The following is a 12,085-nucleotide window of genomic DNA, read 5'->3' on the forward strand; positions in this document are numbered from 1 at the left end:
CCTCATGTCATGGATTCCACAATCTGCTTGCACTATAATAGTGACTGGCTTGAGGACTTTCGAGAACTTGGCTTTATGAAATTCAAGATCGTTCCTTGACCCCACAGTAGTTACTGCATACTCTACTTATTTATGCATGTACAGTAGCAGATCCAGGGGGGGGGGGGGGGGGGGGGGGGAGGGGACACCAGGCACACATCCCCCTTACTTTTCATAAACCCCTTGAAGACGAGTCCCGAGTATACTCGGGCAAGTGTCTATGGGAAATGTGTGTTGTAGCAAAATCAAACCGTCCTAAACGGGTAAAAAAAAAAATAATAATTTGATTTTGTCAAGATCCCCCCTTTTATGGAATTCCTGGATCTGCCCCTGATGTAAACACTCAAAATTGTTTTACAGCCCCAGGGCAACAGCTAAAGTGTGAATGTATGCAGAAAATGACAGCTACTCTTATGTTTGAATTGACAGGAAGACAGAACATCTTGCAAATGAAGTCCCTCCACTCACATTCAAATAAACAAGTACGCTGTATTGAAATGATTCACATCACAATCAAGTTTGCACAGTAAAACATACACATACAGCAACCATACCAATATCAGAAGAGTACAATGAATATTTCAGAAGCTCTTAATACTGGAATTAAAATCAAAATACTCTTTATTCAAAACATCAGCTTGGAGAAAGGCTCATGATAATGAGCAACAATAAATACTGTTAGATACAGCAGGCATAATAAAAAGTTTATGTGTAGTTCAATGGCCATTTGATACACTGAAGACGTCATGTCCACAAACCATTTCCATAAATAACAACTTGTGTCGCTCTATTAATTTTGTTATAAACATGCAGAAATTTGATGAGCCGTGTTTTATCAAGTTAATGAAATTGAAACCAAGATGCCTGACACATAACACTTCTAATACGGTCAGGTGACCATGGTTCACACCATACGAGACACTCATCCAGGGATTTTTACACCAATACTGACAAAATGTCCACAGTGAATTGATTGCTTGGCTCGTTGACACAGTATCTGTTGTCTCCATGTTCTCTTCAAAGATTATCGTCTCGTCTCCAGAGGGCAGCATACATACATGTATGCCTTACAAGGCCCTATGGGTCTCACACCCGTAAATTTTTCATGCAAAATTCATTCCTCAAAAAGGTGTCATCTCTGCAACTACTGAATACTTTTGAATTTCAGGTCTCACTAACGCTGATTTTGTTAATGCTATTGTGTTTTCTAGTCTATTTGTATGAGTAGCAAAAGTGCGCTTAGAAACGTCAGTATGAAACGCCATATAAATGCAATTATTATTATTATTATTATTATTATTACTTTGAGTTAACTTAACCCTTTTCGTGCCAGGGATTTAAGCTTTTGACAGTGTGTACAATGCTTCAAGGTTTTCTGTGGCAATTGACACTCAAAGCATAAAAAAGAATTAATGTACAAGATCAAAGTTGGTACTGTAATTTTCTTTGGTAACGACGATGTTTTTCTCCTTCAACTTACTAACTATGGCAATGTGTGATTACAAGCAGAAAAGCAACAAACATATCTTGGGAGAGTCTTTGATGATAAAAATACTTCACTAATAACTGTATTGTGACCTTGTCTATGCTTCTTTTCTTTGACACTGAACAGCTGTTCATGGTAAGTGTAAAATGGTATCAAAACTCCAGCCTCTAGACTTGTTTCCAGGCTATGCATGTGCACATATGCAGCAATCTTCCCATTACTACAGGGACATCAGAAACTATGATTTCCTACATAACAAAAAAGCACTCTTATGCATTGTTGTGACAGAAAAGATATGCCATCAGCAGATTCCTGATACCATGCATGCACACTCAACTCTGTAGTAGTCCCCTTCAGGCTCATTACAGCTGTTTGCTGCCCTCTTGTGCTATCCAAAAAGAACAGCTCTACCAATAAATCCTTGATTGCTTCAACTCTGTCTAATCCATTGTTAATAATTTACATACATCATAAGTAATTTCAAGCAGAAGTCACGTATGATTTAATAAGAATAATATCAACCACTGGGAGGGCAGCAAAATTCAAAATCCAATAATCAATATACGATTCGCATGAGATTAAAATTAGAAATAGGAACATTTTTCTTTCTTCACCGGGATTAATAGAGCACACTGGTGCTTCTTTCCAAGCTCCAATAAGATTCTTTGATGGCCTGAAAGACACCACACAGATCATCAGAGCACACCATTGCTTGAGACTCAGTTCACTGAATTTCATCAGACATCACCTGATGATCCCACATCTGATTACATTTGTCAAATTTGCCTTTTCATCCATGTCAATTTCAAGTGCAGAGTTTGTTTTGTGTGTGTGTGTGTGCCAAAAGTGAAACAAATAATATATCAAACAAAAAATTATAAACTTGATACACTTCACAGACCCTATGTTAGTAACCTGTATCCATGCATAAAGAAAGCAGTCGTGCCTCAGTATCCAAAATATTAACTGGTGGGATGCAAAGGGAGGTGAGAACCCTGAGAATTCTACAAAATTGTGAAAATACTTCTGACACGTATTACAAGTGGTTCATTCCAACAGCATCTTTATGTAAGTCTGCTCCACAGCCCTAGATAGGCAAAATACAAAAATGATTCTTTACAGGTCCATAATACCTTGAAACAACAACCTTCCTGAAAAATGGTTCATTGTTCTCTCCAAATATGCTAATAAGCACAAAAAATAACAGTGACATTCCCTCTTCTTGCTGTTTTGATGCAGCTTCCATTAAGTCTTAGAACTACATCCTTTTTTTTTTATAATGTTCTGATTTCTGATGGAAACATGTCACTAATACACATACAAGAACATTGCACTCTGTGTACAACTCGTAGACAAGTTGATACACTTACAGACTAACATGTAACAATGTGATACATTGAGATGAAAGTAATGCCACACAAGCCTCTATCATCCATTATCATCCAGTCAGACAGAGTTAGCTGTGATCTCCATCATTTGATATGACAGGCAAGACATTGACTTGTTGGTAAGCTGAGGTAAGATACAATGGGAGAACATGTCCTGTCTTCCAGGACCATTCTAGAGTCAGAGACACGTATGATTTAAAGCTCTCTGATGTCCGACAGCCATGCACTGGTTGGGATGACCTACAGCATGAATCATATGGTTCTTCCTCCAATGCGATCAAAGGTGTGTAGGACCTTCATCACTAGAGGGTCATCCAGGAGGTCTGGATCCGGCTGCCTCCTGGGCCCATAGAGGGCTAGCTCTGCCCCCTCCTGGTCCCCCCAAACGGCGATGGCTGGTTCCTCCTGGCTCCCAGTAACAAGCTGGTCTACTGGGCTGGAGTTGACGATGAGCTCATGGATGTATTGGATGCGATCCTCGCGCTCTGACAAGTTCTCAGAGTACCACTCATAGTAAGGGATCTGATGATAGAGAAAAATAGCAAAAGAGGAAAGGGATGTACACTGGTAAGTTGTGAATCTTCATAGAAAAACAAAGAAAGACATAAAAAAAAAGAATACATATCTTGACTACAGGCAGAAAGAATCCCACACCACTGTGACTGTGACAAATCAGCCAAACAAGAGTAAAGCACATACAACACATATAGGATTACAGGTAGAAATGTTTGGAGAGCGGATGATCAAAGCTGCCAAGATTCATGGTAAGCTGCTTGAGGTAGGAGAATTCACGAATCAAATTTCTTGGGACAGAGGGACATGAAGGCAGCACAATAGCTAAGGATGTATTCATGACTTGACTTGAAGTTCTCTCATTATTCTATTTCACACAGCTTGAATGATGACTGTTTCAGACTGACTCCTTTTAACCTGTTGAGGACGGTTTGATTTTGCTGCAACACGCATTTCCCATAGACGCTTGCCAGAGTATACTCGGGACCCCTCCTCAATGGGTTAACAGGTGACATGTTTTGAGGCTGACTGGCAGAGAATGGCAGCATAGAATGCAAGTCATCACTGGTGTGACAAAGAGAAAGTTAGTTTAGTATCAGGCATTCTCAATACTGAGAACACAGTCACATGAATGGGGTGAAATAGAACATGGATATACAAGTGATGTGGTCTGTGAGGCACAATTCATGTTGGTACTTTATTCATATCAGACACACTCAGTTTAATTAGCTCTAGAAGGTGAAAACTTTCAGTATTCCTGACCTCGTGACATCGCAATCTCTTTGAATCAAAGCTTCTCATGATATTTCAAATAGAATATCTGGTGAACTCATTTCACAGATAAACTTTGGGGTCATATGTTTCGTTGGATACCAGACTGCTCTGAGACAAACATCTTTCGCACCCTGCATTTGACTTGCCATTACCTGAACATATTTGTATCCCATCAGCTCCAGCTGTCGTTTCTTCATGGCCACTAAACCCAGGGCATGAGGTGAATTGGCACAGTACATACTGCTGGACAGATAGTCAATGGCAACCCTGGCAAAAGAAAGTGATACAGGTGATTAGAATGACAGAGAGCCCTTCATCCTCTGTACAATGTGCAGTAAACAAATCACTTGATATTATACAAATTTCTCTGAAACACACAGGAACTACAACAGATTACTAAGCTAACGCTTGGTTACCTGTCTAAAAAATTGAAATATTATGAGACAATTCTAAATAAGATAACTTGACCTGCCTTTGAAAATGTATGCTATGCCAAATCTACCTGTAGAACACAGAAGAGGAGAAAACCATGCTTAATGTTTCTTTTAAATTGCAGTCTTAATGCTACATGGAAAGTTCCATAAACTATCCAACATCTAATGTGTGAGGGGAGCAGAGTCTGACAATCAAATTAAGCTAAATACAATAAAGATCATATAAGCTTTTGATGGTGAATTCAACATGTGAAAATGATGAAAGCCACAATGTGTGCTAGTGTCTTGCTACCTTTGTGCACCATCTGGTAGGTGCTTGGTCTGAGTTCCCCACTGCATGAGATCAGCTAAGACCCCTCCAGCCACAGCACCCAGACGATTCAACACACTGCCATAGTCTGCACATGGTAGAGGGCTCCCTTCAGAGTCCAGCACACACTCGAATGCTAATGAAAGGATGAAAAAGCAGAAGACTTCAGCATCAATTTATTCAGACTATGTACCTTTAACCATCAATTCATATAAGTAAATGCTTGTATGATGAATGTTAGCCTATTTGAAATTGATATTTGAAGAGCTCATAACATACAATTGTATCATCCTCTTTTCGCTACAGCTTATCTTTCTCTCTTGCTTCTCTTCCTCTTCAATTCTCTTACCACATCCATGTCATTCTCATGCGGAGAATGTACCGCATGTATGGCAATGTTTATGTCAAGCATTTCACCAAAACAAAACAGGTTTGGACAACTTATAACCAAGGAATACAAATACAAAAAGATACTTCTGTATTTTGTTACTGACTTTCCTGAATTTTACTTTGATAGTGTGTCACAATGACACAAGATAGTAACTGACTGATGTGCTTTTCTGATGTCACTGAGTGAAGCACTCTAAACTGAATCAAGTTTTAGGCACTAAAATTTAAGAGGAATCTTATTCTAACCACTATGTTTATATACACTTTTTAAAGAAATGAAGGATGCATGCCCAGTCGGTTTTAGTGAATTCAAAAAAATATAGGAAAAACTAATGAATATAAAGAGTAATTGATGAAGGGATAAGACTCTAGTGTTTTAAAAAAACGTAGCATGCACTTGATACTAGGACTTGTATAGTGTAAACCAAGAAATGTTTGCAGCATGAAATTTTGGGGAATCGGAGCCGATGAGCTTTTTTTGTGTCATGAAATTCTCACAAATTGCCACCGGCATCCAATGCCTATAATGTAGAGAAGATCTTTTGTGTGCATAAATCTTGGCTCTTGCGAGATTTGCGAATTAAATTGAACATTTCTGGTTTCACAGTAATATATATCCCATGCCTGTAAAAGAAGATTTACTGGGACATCTACCTCAGATAGAAACCATTTTTTAAGAGTGTTATATTACTGTATGAACAACCTAAAACTTTTGCAAGTTTCCCATTAAAAGTCCCAAATGGAGGAAAACAGTTCCTTGCTAATGAGCGACACTACGAAGGAGGGATCTACAGAACTCTTGATTGAATAAATTCAGAACACTTACAGATGTCATAGTGATATGGTGTGATGACAAATGAACGCAGGAACTGCGGTCCACCAAGAACTTCCACGAGGGTCTTCTGCACTTCTCGTAAAGCAGTATTGAAGTAAACTTTACCTGTCATCAGAATAGACAAATTGTCATGGTAATAGATAAATGACAGAAAGGACTCATCTTCATTTTATTTATTATTATTATTATTATTATTTGTTCAGCTTTCAGTCACAAATATCAATATTACATTTTTCAAAAATCAAAACATAATGTGAAAAACATAATTTTTTCACAATAAGTATGTGTGATCTATCAATCTTTCTAGAATGCTCTCAACTCTCGATGATGGTAGCACACACAGACAAGTCACCTGCTCCTAATTGCTGGCTACATACCTTATCAATTCGAACTCCGCCTGCAATACTAAAAGGGAGACATTACCTCATAGAGACACTAGAAAAATGCTTGGATAGCTAGACCTCCACCATGCAGCCCATTTCCACTCATATTGTAAATTTAAAAAAAAAAATTCCTAAATATTTCTGGATCCATACAGTGATCTGAATCACCATCAAAGTTTAATCATCTGCTCCTGGGCCATTCTCAACTTTTTCCTGAAAACAGACAAATCAATGCCAGCAAAAACATAACCTCCTTGGCAGAGACAATCTTCAGAAACAATTGGTTTACACTCTCCGTTACCACAAGAATAGGTGAACTCTTTCTTGTCAGGAATGACAGCTTGTATACTTTGCTCCTCGACATACAGAAAATATCATGAGCAAGAAGAAGATTAATCTTTGACTTTTAAGTATGCATTGACTTTGAGAAGTACCAGGTTACCATTCAAGTATACCGCATACATCAAAGACATGGAAAAAAAAAATATGTGGAAGGTAGGGGAGAAAAAATACATTGTATCTTTCACACATAAAATGTTCACTGACATGAAGTTGGTTATTCATATTGAACATTTGCAATATGAATAACCAGCACTAAAAACATACAAATTTATGTTTCCATACTTTCAGCAATTGGAGTTATGCTAAAACTTTCAACTTGTTTTCGTCTGAAGATAGGGAATAATCTGGTCACAAGGGCTAACACCATTGATCATATCAAACTTACGAGTCTTGAGAATGTCCTGACAAAAGTCTTCATGAAACCAGGGAACCTGCAGCTCTGGACACTCCACTGCCAGTGAGCGATTCAGGTTCATCAGCTTACGGCGGTACATCATGCTCCTATCAGGGATGGCTGCAGAAAATTCATATGATGACATGCTACCAATTCCTCCTCTTATTCAATAATACTGCATTCCTCCCCCCCTTTTTTTTTTTTATTTGAGCTATCACATACAAACAAAGAATTACCATGCCATTCTGGTTCTTTTGGTAAAACCAAATACTTGTAAGCTTTCCATTTGCTGCTTAGGGAGATTGACAAACCTCTTGAATAACTATGTAACTTGTATCTAGCTATTACAAAGAATCAAACAAGCAAAAAGCAAAAGTAAAAACAAAACAAGCAAAAACATTTTAAAATTAAACCCATATCATAGAAATTAGAATATGATGGTCAGCTATTTACAAATAATTGACATTTCTCACCTTCAAGCTCCTCATCCAGTCTGGTGAGAAATTCCAGACTAAAGATCTTCTTCAGGATATGCTCTGGAAACCGCTGGCTCAAAGCACACATGTTTGCAACATCAACAACATACCCAGCTGGAAGACTGTCCAAGAACTGTTCAATGCGACCTATGCAGGCTTCATACAGCTCTGAGGCATTTGGAGGTTGGTAGTTCAGCAGACTATATGGACTAAGCACACATGCTACTTGCAGTGGAGTGATCTTGTTGATGTTCTGTGCAAGGAGGTTGGCCATCTCATCCAGAAGATCTACCTGCAGGCATTTTGAGCGGGTGATGTTCTTTGCACAGTCAACAGCCAGCTGGGGTGTCAGTTTGGACAGGACATGAGAGTATCTCTGCATGGCAACTCTCACTAAGAACGCCTGATCACCTTCCTCCAACAGGAAGTCTACAATGTTGTTTAGATAATACACACTGGTGACCTTGTTGATTGAAGTGATGGCCAACTCCTGGAGCTGTTGTAGGAGATTGCTGCAGGAGTTTGGAACAGTTCCTTCTCTTTGCAGTTTGTGGGAGATCCTTACAATAGAGCTTAGGAGCTGATTGATTCCTGGGGTGTGAAGCTGGGGAAGAATAGCTGATGCCTTCTTAAAGACAAGACCATGCACAGAGTTTAGAGGTAGAAGCGATATGCAGTAGATGATATGAATGATGCGGTTAGGGACTATAGCATCTTCCAGCATGCACAACAAATCTGCGTAAATGTTCTGGTACAACCTTTCATCCACATCATCAACTTTGGACATGAACTCCAGAATTCTAGCAATGCCTTCAGTAGACAAGTTCTGCGTGTCACAAGCCATGACCTTACTAACAATCTGTTTAGTTAAGGGTTTCATCGTAACATAGTTCATCATTCTCAGTCCATGGCACATGTGATGCAACCAAGAAGGAGGGACTTCTCTGACAATTTCGATTGCTTTATCCTCAAGCATAAACTTGGTATCTGCTGAGGCTCTTACAGCTAGTATTTCAATGGCAAGACTTGCTTCAAGCCCATCTGTGAGTTCAGGCAGCCTCTGCTTCAGATACTTGCGTACCTGAGTACGACTTCCTTCCCCACTGTTATCAAGATTTGAGAAGAGATTGTACATTGTGCAAATATCCCTCACACTGAGCATGCCTGCCTCCATTTTCTCCAAGAATATCTCCTCACATTTGAGCAGTAGTCCCCGTGGAGCTCCTGGAACTTTACCCATCGTTTGAACAATCCTTCGCAAATCGTTCGAGCCAAAATCATTTTTGTCAAGTTCATTCACAAACTGTACAGTCTTGGCGTAAGTACGTGAACACAGATTCTTTGAGGCGAGGGGCAGACACTCCCTCATCCATGCTGATAGTTCCCTGATATTCTCCACAGAGTCCAGTTTCTGGCTAAAGGCATGTGTCACAGCCCCAAGTGATGGTGCCCTCCACTCACTCAAGTCACTGAGGCACACTGCTACTTTGGACAGCTGCTTGCATGACATTTTATCAAGACGCGACAGAGTCCTATTCCTCAGCTCCCTGATCAGGCTGTGCTTTGTGTCAGGTGCCAACAACTTCAGGGAGGCATAGAGGACATCTGCCAAGACCTCATCCTGCATCAAATGGACTTTATTCTCCACTAGGACACACAGGCTGAGGAAGTCTCTGTGGGTCTGTACTTCATTTTCTAGAACTGTCTTCCTGTCTGCAGTAAACTTCATCACCTCCCACAGCTGTACCATAGCCTGGCTAACGTGATCCTCATTCAGCTTTGCCCGATTCTGGCCCACTGTCATCAGGAGGCTTACGTGGTCTGGACATGCTTGGATGTCTTCCAGCAGCCCGACTGAGGATGAGGTGTGAAAGTTTCTTAGTCCCAGCTGGTGAGAGGTGCCATCCCTTACTTTGCCATCTGTCTTGGAAGATGTATTTGAGGAGTTTGAAGTGCTGTACACAACTAATTCTCTTTGTTTTGAACATGACACCATCTGCTGATGGCACTTGTGAGGAATTTTAGTCTGCCTGGCGTGGAGAGCCTTGGAAAGACTGGGCGTCACACATGGCGAGTGGAGACTAGTTTGATATCCTGCTCTCAACAGTAACCTTGAGCTTGCCATCTTCGCCTAAAGTTGACTCATACCTTCACAAGTTCGACTGCAAGGGCTGTGAACGAGAATAACAAAAGAATCTGACTTTGTATTCAAGAATAAATTTGTTGAACAAGAGAAACATAGATACATCAAACTACATACCGGTATGGTCTACACAAAACATCCATCATGGTGAATTTGCAAATTTTTTTGTTCTCCATCATTCTTCCCTTTTTGTTCATCCCTTATCAACAGTCATACAAAAACACAAAAAACACAGACACTCGCATAATCCATCCATGCACACTCCAATACTAATACAATAGATCTGTTCTCATATCTTTTAATTGCAATACCAGGAACTGATGATTCAACATAGCAATTAGCCACTGACGGGTATGGGGTACTGTACTAATTTCAACAGAAAATGTGCATAGAAATCATTACTAAAACGCATAACACCATGTAAATTGCCAACCTTGCATTTTAAGGTCAAAATTTTGCATGGCGCCACAACACCGTACACCTGAACTGCCCAAAAGCCAACAATGTGGACCCTTCCGAGTTCTCAGAAATCTTCTGTTTGCTGTAAATTCACCTGATGACACATCGTCTTCACACATTTAACGTTACACTTTTTATACAGACTAAAATTAAAACAAACATAAAATACACAGACACACGTGCACACGCACACACATCATATAATGGAATGAACAAAGAAACATATTAATCAAACAGACAGATGTAGCCTTGACAAGAGCAAGTTCAAAGGGGACTGGATCTTCGCGAGTTCTAGTACTTATATACGTCGAACCGAGCCAATTCCATTTCCCAATCACTCTGCAGTTAGCAGATAGTAAACTTTACACTCACACAGAGAGAAATAATATGGGACTACGAGACAGTCGCAGTTGAGGCAACATGACCGGGGGACGCTGAAAGATAATACGAACTTTTCACAGAATGCAGAATGCAGTCAATGGTCATGTTCCAGATCTTTATACATAAAGTAACGAAAGAACACCTGCTTTACCTGCAAACCGCAGACGTTGATTTCAACTAAATTTGGGACCTTAGCTCTGTACTTCGTTGGAACGAACGTAAAAGACTAAAACAGTCACACGACATCCATTCTCCTTTTTCGTTCGCACATCGCACGTCTCTGCACTGTTTACGGCCGCATACAAGAACAAATTTTATGTAAGACCTTACCAAATTGGCCCTTGCATAATCATGGCATTGCGTAAGTGTATCTCCGACGCTTTGGCCGTACACCCCGGAGACCTTATACAATCATCCTGTGTATGCGCACTTTGGGACCTTCAAAGGATTTTTAATGCATCAAAGAAACAGAAAAGGAAAATGCACAAAGGACATAACAGAAAAAAAAATATACTGCAGAAGTTAGAATTTCGAAGGTTTCAAGATGTACATACTGTATGAACATAGTAAAATAAAAATTACAAAATAGACCTATAATATTCACGAATTACAGAGAGAATATTCAGTTTCAGTTCAGTTCAGTTTAGTTTATTTTGCACCAAGCATTAAAAATATACAGAGCATACAATAAAACATGAATGTACAAAATGAGACACAAAAAGAGAACAATTCATAGGACATTCGACATACAAGTACATGCATAGAAATAATGTGGCGGTATGACTACATACAAAGACAATGCCATTGGTGGGGGAAGCTGCAAGAAAGGAAAAGCCCTTGTGAGTAGCTGACCCATTGTATTGTAACATACATATCTTTGTAATTATATATTTATAATATAATAAAGATTAAAATATAATTATATTGAAACTGAGGTAAACTGCATTACATTTGAAGAAAATTGATGTAACTCTGTAAGAAGAATATAGGCTAAGGGTTAAAAAAGAAAGAAAGAAAGAAGTATTGAGGTATAAAATGATAATTACCGGCGTAGCCAAGTTGGGGGGGGGGGGGGGGGCAGTCGCTCTTCCCCCTTGGATTAGGACCGAGAATTTGGAAGGCTGGGGGGGGGGGGGGCGAATCGGGTTGTACTGTATGCATGTAAAGCTGCTCTCTTTCTAAATAATTCTGAGTGCACAAGACTTATCACTTTATTTATTAAAAAAAACAACCTCAAAACGAGATATACGAGATATCACAATTTCAACTTCAAAAAGACAAAAGCTCGCTTGTATTGGAAGGATGTGGATAACACTCTTCCATCTTCTCCTTGCATGC

The 12,085-nt window shown here is 39.5% G+C and overlaps 1 protein-coding gene across 1 annotated transcript; it reads right to left on the reverse strand.

Annotated features, from left to right (window-relative positions):
- Window positions 1-642: 642 nt before the first annotated feature.
- On the reverse strand, window positions 643-9,898 carry LOC140237657 (FAST kinase domain-containing protein 1, mitochondrial-like). Its single transcript, XM_072317583.1, has 6 exons — window positions 7,762-9,898; window positions 7,280-7,408; window positions 6,161-6,274; window positions 4,927-5,080; window positions 4,353-4,467; window positions 643-3,435 (listed from the first exon to the last, which is right to left on the reverse strand). The coding sequence occupies exons 1-6, from the start codon at window positions 9,887-9,889 to the stop codon at window positions 3,166-3,168; spliced, it is 2,910 nt and encodes a 969-aa protein (XP_072173684.1). The 5' UTR covers window positions 9,890-9,898; the 3' UTR covers window positions 643-3,165.
- Window positions 9,899-12,085: the final 2,187 nt, after the last annotated feature.

The sequence above is a fragment of the Diadema setosum genome, chromosome 14 (assembly GCF_964275005.1).
Source record: "Diadema setosum chromosome 14, eeDiaSeto1, whole genome shotgun sequence".
Classification (NCBI taxonomy): Eukaryota; Metazoa; Echinodermata; class Echinoidea; order Diadematoida; family Diadematidae; genus Diadema; species Diadema setosum.